Here is a 16,370-nt window from a genome sequence, read left to right on the forward strand (position 1 = left end):
TCTTCTTGACTTGAAAAAAAATACATATATATCCTTTTGTTTTCCTTAACATTTCCCAGGGGCAAACCTTGCTTTTCAACATTTGAGTCTTCCATATATGTTAGGAATATACTTCCTTAAATGTCCTAGAGCATGAATGACTCTTATTTCTGTACTTACATTAATGAATAGATAGCTACAACAGCATAGTGACAAAGATACCGTTACAGATTAAACACCAAACTATCCTAGTGACTTTCAAAGAAAGCAGCAAATGTACAATGACATTGCAAATCCACACTGTTTTAAAACTCCAGGACAATGGCAAAATAGGAGGACCAACACTATTAGATACTTTTTCAGTGAGTTTTAATGCATGGCACGTCTAAGCACTCCTTTCTCCATTTTATTCTTGAACAAATTAAGGCACTGCAAATCTCACAATAGCAACAGCTTGTAGATCCTGATGCACATTGTCTGCTGCAGCAAATATAGCCTCTTCTTACCTTTGGAGAGGCAGTGCTACATAAACCAACTCAAAACGTGAGGCAACAGTATTCATTTTAAACCATAAAATGGGCATAGAAAGACATAACATTGATTAAAACAGACTAGTCCAACTATTCAGTTCTGTCTCTGTATACACAAAATTGATATTACTGCACCAAAAGGCACTAACGTAACAACTCCATTTATGTTCCATTCAGGCAACAATAACAGCTAGGTGAAAAAACCACACCTCGTCCCTGCTGGACAACTGACAAGATAAGCATACAGTGTCGGAGCCATCTGTGAAGAAATACCTGTAGTAAGAGAGAAGCTACAGCCCAGGAGTTTTGCAGATAGCTGGGGAATCCTGAGGGCGGCCCCACACCTCAGCAAAGAGCTTGTTATGACTCCTTGGCTCCCCATGCATGCCTGGCACCACCATCAGAGAGAACAGCAGGAGACCACTTTTAACTTCAATGGGTTAGTGTTGAACCTATGACTGTAGCTGGACTACTTACACTTCAAAATCTCACAAAAGAATTAAACACTAATCTCATCGACAAATATTGTAAGCAGACCCTAGCATCTACCCAAGAGTTTAGCTGTTTTATACAGAGACAGCCTACAGATGCCTGAGACCTGACAGTCTTCAGTGACAAAAGTATCATTTATTTTTTACCAGCAATGTAATGAGAAAGATCTTTTTTAAAATTTTTCCCACTGCCATACATTTTCCACACTCACACAGTTCTTGCTGGAATAGGATAAACTCATGGTTCCAATGCAATAGGTCTCTATACGTTTCAGGGTCATGTGAAATCCATGGAATACTCATCTCTCTTCATTGTGCTTGACAATTCCAAGAGTCATTGCATTCACACGCTATGAAAGCAGTTTCTCCCATACCCTTAGCCAAACTCAGGAGTATTTAAAATACAAGTAACACCAAACTGATGTCTCTTCCTCTTCTGATACTTCTCTGTTTTTTCCCACTGCATCAACTCTATTCTGCTTTCTCAGGCAGCCAGAAATGACAGATAAGAGAATGCAAAGAAATGAAGTGTGAATGTAAGAGGAAATCTAATTGGTTCAAGACTCTCTACTGTCTTTAATTTTGTACAGTCATTTACAGCTGTCTAAAGAGTGTAAAACATTGACACCCAAGCAAGTGAGTAGGCAATTAAGATTTTGTACTTCTCCACATTCATTCTGCACAGATGGAAACTACTGGATATGGTACAACAGCAAGACACTGAGCTCTCTGGCTTGAAGGCATTACATTCTTACATTCTTACTGCCAAGGAGGATGCTGCTTTCCCCTGACATGTCTCAGTCCTGAAAGATGCTGAGCCCTATGACCCCATTGCAAAGTCAGGCATGCACATACTTTTATTATCTGCATCAGGGAAGGGCAAGGAAAGCGAGGCCTAATGAACAGGTAAGCCAATCTCAATATTACTCAAGAAGTCCACTGCCCAGCCAAACATTTTATGTTTTGACCATAAAACTGGAAACCCTTTAAACAACAAGATCAGGAACGCAGCTCAAAGTTCTGCATTAATAAAACTAAAAGCAAGTCGAGGCAATTAAGAGTTAGTTTAGAAGCTAACATTGCCTGAGATACCTAATGCCTGCGTATTTGGTAATGAAGTTTGGTCCTGTTCATATTTCCTACCAATTGACCACCAGGCTGTAGTGAACTGAACGGTGGTTTTGCTTTAAAGAGGTGCCTAAATCTCTTCATTCGCACAGCAGCAGAAGAGAGAGACTGGAATCAGCAAGTGGACACTGGGTTATCCCCCCGATTTCAGTAAAGGTCACTGTAAAAAGGGGGGAATGGAGAATGCAACTAATGTGGGAAAACTGCACAACATGACTGCAATAACACAGCTGTTGTGAATGCTCAAATAACATTAAACTGTATTTGAAACAGGGAAGTAAAAATCCTAAATCTGTGTTTAAAATATTAACATTTTAATTTGCTTTTGGACCAGTTAACAGTATGCTCGATTGATGTTTCTGATGTATTCCTGTTTGTTTATTCATCCTCAAACTGTGATTATGTAGAATATTAATACATCTTAGGACTCTGAACAAAGCAAGAAAGTATCTTTTTATTTAAGGAGCTAGCATTGATTCAAAAATTAAAAGAATTTGTACTGTTTAGAGGAAAGAAAAGCCTAAAGTCTACAGATAAAAGTATGCACTAGTACTGTGGCTCTCAAATTAATTGCATTAACTGTAACCCTCTAAACACAAAATACGTCTTTTATAAGCAAATATTTCTTCTGTCTTAATTTAATCCAATAAATTCTTAAAGGGTACCAACTAGACCATCCTTACAAACTGTCAGGCATAGGGTTTGTTTGTTTGCCTTTCATGACAACACATCCCAAAATATAGAGCATATTTCAACTCGTTATTCCCTGAGTCGTCTGCCAAACTGGAGATGAACTGTAAACACGAAGAACATGTTAAGCCTATTCAAGCCCACAAAAAAAAAAAATCAAGTTTTGCACAGTAAACTGCTATAATTTCCTGATGTAGGTCAAAACTCAGCAGGAAATCACATTGTCTATTTTTATCTCAGTTCACTGGAAGTGCTTTACCTTTCTGTTTTCTTGATAAGCACAGCCCTGAAGATTTGTTCCTGGGGAGTTTTCTCTTTTTCATCAGTTGGCTGCACGAAGGGGTGGACAGCAGCCAAGATGAAGCCCTGCTGGTATAATTCTTGCAGCTGAGCTGGAAGATCACGCAAAGAGGAGAGCCTGATTGCAGATGATCCTGGTAGCTCAGCTGGAAACAAAAAGAAATTGGTCAATAATCTTACACCAGACTATCATGTTTTTTAAAATCCAGGCTCTTCAGAGTTAAGCAAGCTTCACACTGATCTACAATATTAACACAGAAACTGACCTTTCCTGAAGCCCATTTTGTATTTCACATTTTAAGCAGACTGTATTGGTGAAGACCTTATATCACGTAAGAGACTGGTGTGATTAAAAAAAATAAAATCCCTACGTAGTCTGGGAGGGAAAGCGGATAGTCAATGAGGGTAGGACATGTCAAATTCAAAAGCAACAAACAGCATACATCTACACAAAAGTTGTATTATTTTACTTGTAGATCACTGACAAAACACTGTTGAGACCAAATATCTACCTGTACATCCAAAGAGTATTTCATAGGTATACTGATAAAAATACTAAGAGCAATACTCATAGTGATGAGAAACCTCTTCAGAACAGACACTAAACCCAGAATCTCAGGGTTTAAACCAGTACATATTAGAGATGAGGATGAGTCCTACGCATGAAAATAATCCATGCTCAATGTGTTTATTGTGGAATGTTATGCCTTCCTATGAAGCATCAGACGATGCTGACACCTGTCAGAGACTCAATGTACAAACAGATTGGCAGTCAGCATAGCAATTCCCTGCATCTCCTTGGAGTCTTACGGGCTTCCACAGAAAATCCCATAAATCACTTAAAGCAACCTTTCACTCTCTTTTTCTCTACATTAGTAAATCTTCATATACATTGAAATCTTCTCTGAAAAGATATCTTTCCTCCCTGGCCTTTGCCTTTCATTTCCATCTCTGCTGGGAGCTACTTATTATTTCATTCCTAACTATGCTGGAACGCAGTGTACGGTGAGGTGCTGAACAGCTTCCCCTCCGACTGGAACCAGCAGGGAGGGGATGTTACAGGAAGCACAACAGAGGTTCCCAGCACCTTGCAAGCTTGCCTTAAAAAAATTCACCAAAGAATAGTTTGTATGAAAGACATCAGTGATGCAAAATAAGGTTTCATTGTTCTGCGTTTTTCATCAATTCTGTATCTACCCGTTATGAATAATGAAAGAGGTTATAAAAGACTAATAAATATTCAAAACTAATAATACAGAGAAATAATTCGAAGTATAACAGAATGGCTGTGCTTTGTATGCCTTTTCTTCATGTAAGACCATGTTCCAGAGGAGGATAATGGAATGCTTTGACCAAGGACTGCAAGATGCAGGACTTAAATAAAACAAAAAAATTCAAGCAATGTGTATGTTGACAGACAATATGGTTCTACCTTCTACAACAGCATAAAAATCACATGAGATCATAAAAAAGGATACCACATAAGAAATAATACAACTGACTGCTATTTACTGGACCCTAGAGGAGGTCAATATGGGGAAAGAAACCCAGATGCCAGACATACCTTTTCTTGTGACAGAGACTCCAAAAATTTCCAAATATGTTGCAAATAATTTAATTAATTAAAAGAACATGAAAGCCGGTACAGTCCTCTAAATGAGCGTTTTCCTTGGACACGATCAAACGTTTAAGCACAATTCAGTAATGTTTCAGTAATGTTAATTCTGGTAACAGTGCTCCAATTTTTAACAATCATCTATGACAACTCATGTTTACCTTGCCCATGAATACAGTGCCTTGATTCTTCTCAATGTGCCTTGTTAAAACTCATAGAATGTCTACTCATTAGCATTGGAGTGTGACTACTTAGCCCTAAAAGCTAGCATGAAGGGAAAGTGTGAAAATACATGTAATTGGAGCCTTGGGACACTTGATGATTAAAAAAAGAAAGTAATAGAAAACAGCTGTAAGGGATGATCCAGCTTGTCCATTTTATTACCTAGAGGCAGGAGCAGTCCTAGTTTAGCTATTTCTCACAGATTGTCTCCTCTATTTTTAAAATCCTTTATTAATGGAGATTCCACAGCCTCATATGTAATCTTTCAGTACTTCACTATCCTTACTGTTCAGTAGGTTTTCTGAGCACTTGGTCTAAATTTCCCGCTCTGAAATTCAGAGTTGCTACTTCCTCAGTAGAACATCACTTTTTGTATCAATATTTTACAATCTCTAGTACACATTACACCTTAATCTTGTCTTCTTTGCAGTGCACAAACCCAGAACTTTCAATGCTTCCTGTTCCCTTATATTTTCTAGATTTCCAAATAATTTTTATGAGTCTTCTCCTGATTGTCTTCAACTTCACCTTTCTTCAAATATCTGAAGCTCACCACAGTGATCCAGCACAAGCCTCATCACCACTTTCGAGAATGGAAGAGGTTCCTTCATATTTATTATGTACACCATGTCAGTTTACACCACATGAGAAAAAAAAATATGAGATTCTTTTCTCAACAACTAACAGTGGCCAAATGTTCCCATCCTTAGTGAATTTTAGATATTTTTTTCCTTTCAGCTCTTAACAGCCACTCTCAGTTGTGACCTTCATAGTACTTAGTGCACATCTAAGTTGGGTTAACAATCACAACATTCTCTTCAGAATTTATTTGAAAAAGGACATCACACATTCCTGGAGAGCCACATTTATCCTCCAGCCATGTTCAAACTTGAATGATAAGATTCCAGTGATTTCTTCAGCCAATTCTTCTAAGGTTCAACCTACTTGAAAACACCTTATTTATAAAAGCAGTCATTGATCTAATTTTTCCTTACTTTAGCTTAAATATAGAATACGAGCATTTTCATGAAGTCTTCTAAAACTTCAAATAAAACCTGTCCAACTTTTTGGTTTAGTTGCTGAAGAGAATTCTAATCATGTCCCTTTCAAAAGAAAAAGGAAAAACAGAGTTGTGTAGAATAGGGAACGCCATAAGGTAGCAGAGCAAATAAATGACCAAATAAAAACTTTCATAATTCCAGTACTTATTATAGTTGTGATAAGCCTCTACTTTGCCAAAAGGTAAAGCTGAACTCTTTTAGCAGCATCCATGCAGGTCTTGAAACAAAATGAGCTCTAAGTTTTACATTCTGCTCCACGTTTCCGTATTTCATAGAATCACAGAATGGTTTGGGTTGGAAGAGACCTTTAAGAGCATGAGAGACAAGAGTAGGCTGAGAAACCTGGTTGGAGAGACACATATGTAGAATAACTGGTTCCTCCTTCTTGTTTTAATGAGCTCCAGCTCTTCCTGTACTGCATTACTGTGGCAGCCATAAGAAATTCTCCCAAATTATCAGTGGGGGTGGGTGAGCGGCAGGAAGCACCAGTGTCACCTCCATGAGTCTGCTGCCAAAGAGACAAAACAGACACCTACACCAGAGCCCAATTAACCCTGCAGCTGAAGAGGCCTTCACTGTCAGGTGATGCCACACAGTTCCTCAGCTACCTTCTCTTGAAACACGCTCACATTCATGGTACTACAACAGAAGACTTGGGTTATTTTTGGGTTATTTTCTGTTTGGGACCTTTGGCAAAGCTATCACAGAGTATTCATCCCAGAAGTGATCGCTTCTTAATTTGCAGAAAGTCACAGTGGCAGCATGCAAAGCTCCTCAGTATGCTGCCAACTGGACTTCTGAAGGCCTTTAGACCAAAGGATCACCCATTCCAAAAGACAGAGTTAAGAAACGTTGCTGTTCTCTTTAATCAAACTAAAGCATAACTCATAAGATCTCTAGCAACTGTGTAATGGTCCATCTTACAGAAAGTAGTTACATCCTCATCAAATATTAAGAGAAGAGCAGTTGCGACAAGCAGGCTAAATTTTCCCTATTAAAACAATTTGGGTATCTTCAAGATGCTATAATCCAACATTTTCAAATAAAAAAAAGATGTTTATGAAATGTTACAAAATAAAGCATGGCTTCATCTATTACCTCATGCTTAATACAGAAAACCACCTTTATTTAATTATGTACCAACTACAGTACTTATTTTTAAAATACATATTCTGAACAGAATCAGATATTTTAAGCTGTTTTATTTGATAACCAGCAATTTTCCCTTCCTGCTACTTACCTTAATGCCAAAGCTAAAATAAACTTTATTACTTTTAAATTTCTTTATATTTGTTTAGCAAATAGTTAACCCATAGCTATGCTTAGGTTTAAGGTCTGAGTTTGTCAGTGCTTAAGCTTAATATTCTAATGCACCCAAATCTCCCTCTTGCACTGCCTTAAAGAACTCAGATAGGGGCCAGGCACTGGCATCGACGGTCCTGGCAAGATCTAGCAATGAGCATGTGAGATGAAAAGAAGACACAAGCAAAATTGCACTTGTATGGTAATAGAGCCATTACCCAACAACATCCACTGATTTCCTGCAGGGTTTATAATAGATCTGGCTATTTACCTTCTGCCTTTAGTGACCGCCTCATAGAAAATGGCATTAGCTAGCTCTGTTTTGCTTCATGAATCACACCAAGGTGGCTGTAATTGCATGTCTGCTGGCAGGAAACTAAAGAGCAACAACAAATGGAGACAATAACATGGGAAGGGAGCGTATCGCTGACTGTGTGTACGAATGAATGCATAAATCTGGTTTAAGTCCACAAAATTTCCTGTATTTCCTTCTTACTGGAAGGTACAAGCTTAGCAACAGAAAGCCCATGCTCACGACACTTAGGGTGCACAAGCAAACTAGTGCTTCTCTGAGCTCCTTAGGGAGAGATGGGTGGATGCCAGTACGCACCTGGAGGAGGGGGCACTGTAAAACCTTTTGGGAAGAGCTGGATTTTGCGTAACAGACTTTAAAAGATCCTCTCTGTACTATAAATAAGAATGTTTCTAAGGCACTTTTCACTGACATATTTAGCAGTTGGTTTGAAACAGCAGAAGGAATCCAAACCATCACCCTTTCCAACTATTAAAGCTTGGTGAAGCCAATTTGTTACTTTAGAGAGCAGAAAGCAAACTGTTATTTGAACATTACCAAAATACTTACTGCCTGGTCCTGGGAGAACATGGCTATTTTCATTCCATTTCCATTAGTTTGAAGTGCCAACTTCAAACAAAAAAAAAAATACAAAGACATCTAATTCCTTGTTAAAAACCAAAGGAGCTTCCTCTGACACTGCACAAATTGCATGGGATGCAATGAAGCTGTGTTACTCTCATTTAACCCTAACAATTCTTTCCTCCTTGAATCCACAAGTAGTTTCTTAACAACAACAAAGATGTACCAAAGAGTCAGAGTACTCCCAATGAAAGCAAAACAAAAACCACTAATAATATAACTTAACTAACACAGAGCGGTAAGCAGAACTCTAGGGAGTTTTGCAAAGAGTTCCAAATAATTATTTCTGGGCTAAAGCTTACCAGACTAAAACCCTCAAGAAGTACGACTAACACAGAAGGGAATACGTGATGGTTCTTACAGTGTTACACAGCTTTGATTAACTGAAATGCGCTCATGCTAGAATTTAATGAGTTAAAAGCTCCACCTTTTGTAGTCAAAATAGTACATGCTGTATTACCATCTTTTTTCCTTTCTAACAGAGCTCCCATGAGGAGTACAGAGGCTCCTAAACTTTGAAGAAGCATGAGACAGTCTCAGTGTATTCTCATTCAGGCTGTCATAAGAGGTAAGGCACGGGCTGTTAATATTTCACATTGCTCTTTGGTTATGCTAAATGACATTCTTTCAATTTTCAAGGCAAATACAATAAATGTCCCCATCAAAGGAAGTAACAATGAATATGCCAGAGAAATCAGGAATTTAAATGAAGGAGGACCGTTCAATAAGCTCCTGCTGTTTACTTTTAGTGAAAATGTAATAATGGAACTTAAAAATATTCAAAAGCACAAGCACTGTATCTCAAGAAGGGAGCGAGGCGAGAAAGCAGAAAGACTGAAACTGCATATGCACCCTTTGAAGGTATGTATATAAATATCCTTACATGGACACATAAGTGTATGGATGCATACACATGTAAGAGAGTATATATTTAAGTACGCACACAGACATACACGGACATCCTCTTATTTCCTTTAGGAAACAGTAGATATATGCATTAGTCAAAGCAAGAAAGTACTAAGACAGCTCAAAGATGCAATGAGATTAGACGACTTCCTCTCATCAATTCTGTTGTCTAATCTCATAGCATCTTTGGGTTATCTTTGTTGTCCAATCGAAGTTCCATTTCTGTATCCTGCAAGCATTAGATAAGTACCTTAAGAACTGGCTACATCTGCTGCACATGGTGGGATTATACACGGAATAGTTTTATTTCTGGTGTTTAAAAAAAAAAAAAAAATGACATGCCCAGGCTATCACATCCACCACACAGTGTGAAAAACCACCCACGAAACAGAATCTAGTTACCTAAATAAATCAGCAGGCACTTCTTAAATGACTCACCACTCACATGAATTAGCTTCTGGGCAGAATTATGCAAAATGGGCAAAATGAAGGCCACTATCTAGATGCAAGGGTTAATAACCATGCAAAATACAAAATGTAAGATGACGATGAAGGGGAGGGGCTTCTCATTTAGAGTGTGTACAGAAAAATAACCAAATCCTATCCTCTCTTGAAGAGCTCTTTGAAATAAATATTACCTATTTGTTCCTCCATCCTGTTCTGCAAAAGGGGAGGAACTGGTTCTGCTTCTAAACTGATACAGACCAAAGAGAGACACAACAAAGATAGATTATTTATATTTCACAAATCCAAGAAAACTCCAGTTACATCTAACCAAATGGAGAAAGTGTTCGAAGTTGTAACATTTTATTCACGCATCTGTATGAGCTTCCAAAGGCAAACATTATGCTGAAATACAAAGGGTTAATTCTGAACTACAGGAAGTGCCAGAACATTTATTCAGATCTCCATTTCCACCGCCACAGAGTACTGGTTCCCTGCACTGAAGTCTTCAGACACCAAGCTTATCTACTGATGGCAATACTTCAGCTGCCCAAGCCCAACACTGAACACCCACTGTTCCTTTTAACAGCTTAAGAAGACAAAAAATAGGACTTCCCATCACTCACACAGCGCTGCAGCAAGTTATATGCTCTCACAGCAAGCAGTCAGGAATCAAACATTTTAAAACGCAGTGAAGGAGGAGCCACCCAACAACCATGTAGTGGTTAAAAAACGCACTGAAATCTTCTGATATCCCACAGCCAGTGGCATCATAACACTTGAGAGCTGATACATCTTTTATGGTTTGATCCCTCTCTAGCTAACTTGCTTACTATTTTTTTTTTTCAGCAGCAACAGCAGTGAACATCAGGGAGCTTTACAGATATGTTGCAGCCTACAGAACTTCCAATTCTCTCCCTCCTATACTTTCCTTTACATCTATTTCTCCTTTCCTGGCATCACTCTCATCTTTTCCCCTTTCTTCTCCTCTATTTCATGTTTCATTTTGACATTCTTTCCATATTTCAGACAAATTTTCATTTCAGGTTTAACAGGATATAACAGAATTAACACTGAACTCTGCAAATTTTAAAATCAGCAAACATAAACCATAGCAAATGAGCTGCAAAAAGCACAAACAATATCCTCAGAAGAGTAAACAGGCATGCTTTAGTAAATTCTAAATTACCTATACCTTGCTAGACAAAAAAAAAAATCTCTGAAATGGAATTAGTAGCATTTCAAAGCTTTCCAGTTTGCTATATCCTGCTGTCAGTAAAACCCTGCACGTGCCGACTCTTCAAGGAGTTAAAAAGCAGAAAGCTTGTTACATCAATCTACATATTTCCATCCAAACCAACTGAGAGCAGTCTTGAAATTATTGGGGTTTTTCTTAATCAAGCACAGATGAACAAAGTAGGCTGCATGCATTATATTAGGAAATTTTTCCATATTCACTAGATAATTAGTAACTATAAATCTGATTGAAGTCTAGTTTTCAAGCTGAAAAATGACAAGAGGATTTCAAAACATTTGGGGAGGAGGGGGAAGAAAGAAGTCAACAGCGGTAATTGTCACTGAATGTGTGCACTATGATTTGACGTACATTTTTCACGACACACTGAAAATTATCATTAAAATCAAAGATTTGGCACAACATAGGCAATAAGATAAAATTGCCATCAAAGTGTTACATAAAGGAGGTTTTTCCCCAATTCACAAGATAATTACTGTGTATTTTAGGTACGTGTCAAGAGGAATAACAGGACATTAGAGAGGACATTAAGACTCTTGCACTTAATAAATTCAACCTTCAGCATAAAGATCCGAATTCACTGACATACCCAGTAACCTTGAGGAAAACGGCTTGGATTTATCAAGATAGCTCTTATTCACCAAGCCAACCTGTGCAACAGAGAACCGATAGTCTCCAGGGAAACCAAAATCCAACTTGGCAGCTCATGGCTATATGTATTTTATACATAGCACTTCACTGCATACACACAAAAAAGTATAGATAGCTTCAAAACGCTTGAAGGCTTTATTCAAAAGTAACCTGGTGATTTCCGTTTCTTTTCACATTAAATCTCCAGCGTTTCACATGCATTTTCCCCTTCTGTTGTAACAGCTATTTTCAGTCTATCCTGTAAAATCGTATTCAGGATGATACTGTGTGCCAAGTTTGTTTCATTTTTTTTAAAGCTTGAAATAGATTTTTTCCAATCCTGTGACTAAAGACCATATATTAACCTGTTTCAGATGCTCTCATTTCTTGCTTGCATCAACTAATAACATTCTTTTGCTTCAAAAGCAACAGTACATACTTAGCACTTAATACTTTAAATTAGCATAAGTATAGTAGTGACTTTGATCTTTTTATCTTTTTCTTGGCTTGGAATATTTGATTTTTTTTAGATGAAGAGATGACATTTCCTATTTATGCACATTTTCATTTGGAAGAGAACATAAAGTTTAACTTCTCAGGGTTCCTTTGGTGCTTTTTTAAATCAAATCTCTTCATTTTGGTTATCTTGCAGTTTTTCATAGAAGTCGGTTAAACTGTTTTCAGCTTTCCTGGCAAAACGAAGTAAATGTCATAGCAGCCAAAGCATGCAACACGCGTTGTATAACTAAGAAAGCTGTGTTACTTGAAGGCATATTCTCAATTAGATTTTTGCCCCAGATTTGGTTATGTTTCAAAAGGAACGCTGGGTAAGAAAATGCAACATGACAAAAATTCAATACAAACAGGAGATACGTACGGCAGAGAAACTAAATTGAAAGAAAAGGAAGATGTCGAGTGTTTGGATTTCTTTTTTAAACACTATCCTTTAATGACGCTAAGACAATCACTTCCATGAGCACCTAAGCCCAGAACATACAAAAGGTGTTAGACTATAAACAGAAACAAAACGGACCCATCTAACCCCACCGTGACCCACCTAACCCATATAGCTTCCCGGGAAAACCCTCAGATTTTAAAAACAAATAAAAAGTAAATTAGGTCTGTCTTCCTTTCCAATTATTAGGCATGTTTGGGAACTGCAATGAAAAACCAAACGCAAAACATTCTCCACAAAATATTTACCATTCCTCTCAGCATTCTATCCCTCTACACACTCCTGTTTTCTCATTTAGCTCTACTGATATTGGGAATATTCTTCCATCACTGAAAATTTTAATACTTCCGTTAGGGACAAAATTTGAGCTTCATGTTAGGAGTCTGTTTCTACAGCGGAGCAGGATTTAAATTTTATTGTGGATCTCACATCACCATCACAACAGCTGCTCCCAAGACCAGCATGGAGCTGTATGTGGAGACCTCGGCCACTGAACAGCACCAACGGGACCAATCCCATAGGATCTCAAGCTGTCCAGGTACCTGCAGGAGAACAGGTATCAAGAGGAAGATCCTATGATCCAATCCTCACTGTTTACAAATGTCATAGGAAATGCTCTCTGCACAAAGCAACTTTCCCATGAGTTCCTGATTAAGTTGGCATGGGGAAGAGGCACATGTTACCTCATCTATGATCCTCAGAACAACCACATGAACTAATTCCAGAAGATATAAAGCTAAAGGAAACAAGTGGACTGGTTATTTTGCAATTATTAGGCAATCATGTCCTTTAGAAATGAAGTATGGGAGAGTTACACCTCTACCAAAGACATCCTGTTTTAGAGTCAGTGCATAATGGGACTGACCAGCTCTACTGGTACACACAGCTGGTTAAAGATCAGATGAAAATCAGTTCAGAAGAAACACTTTTTGTTGAAACAAGTTTTTGCTACCCATATCAGTGCTATTATACAAACTCCTACATGAGCCAATCCCCACGAGAAGCACAATGAACAAAAAGTGATTCCCACTGTTGAGTCTTTTGTTCTCCAACTCCTCTACTGCTGTAGCCTCAAATATGCCTTCTTTGCTAAGTATTCTGCCCATCCCACAGATCCACCAAGCTAGAGAGAAGCAGCACTGCTGTGGCTATGAAGACACAAGCACTGGCTCCCTGGCAAGCAAGCTGTCACTAAGCTGAATGGATGGGGTGGAGTGCTACTCACCTTTTCCCGACTAACGAAGGTTTCTGTCTTGTACCCAGCTGCCAGCTGGGAGAAACACAACTGTCTTTTAAAAGTCCTAGCAAACTGGTTTAAAATTGACAAAGGAAAATAGTTCAGAAACAAAGCAGAAAAACCAATCACACTACCACCTCCAAAGCCTCTGAATTTAAAAAAATAATAATAATCCTTCAAAAGTAAGGACCTGAAAGCAAAATCCTGCAAAAAGCACTAGGGGATACTGCCTTCTAGAACTCTAACAGCGTATTTAGGAGTGATAAGGCTTTCACAGAGTTCTGCAAACGACTTGCGAGCAATAGCTCACCACTGGCACCTAAACGAAGCATGTCACTGCCAAACACACCACATCACTTCAACTTGGCAAGAAGGCTTGAGAGAAAGCCAAAGAGTAGTGGAAAAGGCTGTTAAAAGTTAACAAAGCACTTCCCAAAAGTACTGTTTTGTTTTTTTAAGCAAGTCTGCTAGAGCATGGGTGATGGATTTACTACAGGAAAAAGTTTTTCTTGGCAAAAAACGCCTTGCTTTTTTTGCTTAGAGCAAATTTTCCTGTCACTCTCTAGAATCTGAACTCCTACTCCCTTGTTTCAGAAAAATGTGGCCAGTTTCTGTTCTTAAGTGAAGAATTCCCACACAGTGATACTGATAGCACGCGAATATTGTTTAATAAGGGTCATGGGAAAATGGACGCAAAATCAACTATCACTGGAATGGAACAACTGAAGTAGGATTTTAGTAATTCATTTTTTATTTTGCAGTAAGATAGTTGTTGCAGTTTTTTTGAAAATTATCAGACACGTTACCTTCAAAGCCACCAAAGAATGAGTTAACAAAGTTATTATAGTATAACCCCTGAGTAGTGAGCGCATGCAATGGCGATGTAACAGAGACAGGATTCTTTGATGGTAGAAAGGTGGCAATTACAAGGCATTATGAAGACAATCTTGAGATCTAAACCTTTCCTTGCACCCTGGACAGGTTCCCTTTCAAGTGGTTACTGACAGCAAAATAAATAGTTTCATAAATCTTACTGATACAATAAAAATACAGAAGCAAACAGGTCAAATCCTCAGTTCCTGTTATAAGGAATATAAAATATATTCAAAGTGTGGCACAGTAGCGGACAAAAATCTGTAATTATTGCCAACACAGAACACCAGAACTGCTCACTATTATTCTTGTTAGTCACTGTTAGCTTGGACAGCACCTGAGGAACATTCCTGCACCAGTGCAAAGCGCAGTGCCTCTGCGCTGTGGCCAATACTGTTTTCTCACTGTTCCTAACCCAAAGAGAGCTCATAAGTGGCCTCAAGGGGCTCCAACTTCTAATCGTGTGTCAGCCCGCGCTCAAGGTGCTTTTGCTTCTATGCATTACAAAGTGTATTCTGCAAAACAGAGAATCAATCACTTCTCTTAATAACAAAACGTAAAATAGTCTTCTCACATGGCTAGGACCTTTAAATAATGACTAAGACTGACTTTAAAAAAATGCCAAGAGGTGGTCTGAGTTTCCATCAGTAGTTCTGGAAGGGTTCCGTGGAAATATCTGCTGATGAGCAGACCAATCTTTCCCCAGAATTTACTGTAACAAGAAAAAACAAACAAAAAACAAAGCCCGCAAGAAGTGCAAAAATGCAGCTTGACAACAAAGTCTTAGAAACAAAGTATTTTATTCAAGAGTGAACACATGGTGAAGAACAATGAAAATAATCCCACAGAATATGTACAATTTTATCTATTTGATCATTTGAAAGGCTTCATCAAGGCATTCAACCCAGCTGGAAAAATCGAGTAGAAGAAGGACTGCAGAGAAAGACAGATGCTCCATCGGAGCTGAGCGTCCCTCAGTAAATAAACAACATAAACAAAAAAAATCAATTCTGACACAGTTCCAAACTCTATGAGACAATAACTTAACAAAAGAACATTTACTCTGTCAGTCTTTTTGTTCTTTTGTTTTGTGATTTGAGATAAAAGTGTTGGGTTTTTTTTTTGCTTACTAATAATCTGTACAATAATTGCTAGTGAATTAACCCATGCAATTTAGCACTATTTGTCAATTCTTCTATCAGTTATCATTATGAAGTTCAGGAAAAAATTGTTCAAAAGAAAGAACACCAATAAAGGGCTTAGCAACCAAGGAACTACAGCAGTAGTCTGATGTTTATTTATATTTCCCCCAGTAACCACGTCTTGGCTTATCTCTAACTTTATCAAAATTCCATCTATTCATTTGTAAACCTCATACCACATTCTCTTTTAGATTTAAGGCCTTTTATCAATTCATTTGGAAACATATGGCATCTTCAGGACTTCTCACATCCTTGACGTCTTTAATATTTTATGTGCCATGTAGCATGCGGAAGCTTCTGTATTCTCAGAAAGAGATGAACTCTTTCAACTGATGACTGAGACAGGTAATATTACTGAGATAGGTAATATTTTTGCAGTTCTTAACTCATTTGATGACTGTCAAGCCTGTCTTTAGAGCACTGATCAAGAGCCACAGCTCACAGCAAAGGCTTAATGAGATTCTCCTCTTCTTGAAAAGGACTGTTTCTTTCAGCAAGTCTGTAGCTAATCAGTGAAAGTCTCAAGTTGAGAGCATGATTATTGGGGGGGAAGGGGCGGGGAGAAGGAAAGGGAAGGGAAGGGAAGGGAAGGGAAGGGAAGGGAAGGGAAGGGAAG

General features: G+C 38.2%; 1 protein-coding gene across 3 annotated transcripts in view; it reads right to left on the reverse strand.

Annotated features, from left to right (window-relative positions):
• The window catches only part of RFTN1 (raftlin, lipid raft linker 1), a 91,848-nt gene that overhangs the window by 51,896 nt on the left and 23,582 nt on the right, over positions 1–16,370 (reverse strand). For all 3 annotated transcript variants that reach the window (XM_021385589.1, XM_021385587.1, XM_021385588.1), the window contains exon 3: positions 3,078–3,264. In XM_021385589.1, coding sequence (XP_021241264.1) covers positions 3,078–3,264 — 187 coding nt within the window. The remainder of the gene's footprint in view (positions 1–3,077; positions 3,265–16,370) is intronic.

Source organism: Numida meleagris, chromosome 2, assembly GCF_002078875.1.
Source record: "Numida meleagris isolate 19003 breed g44 Domestic line chromosome 2, NumMel1.0, whole genome shotgun sequence".
Lineage (NCBI taxonomy): Eukaryota > Metazoa > Chordata > Aves > Galliformes > Numididae > Numida > Numida meleagris.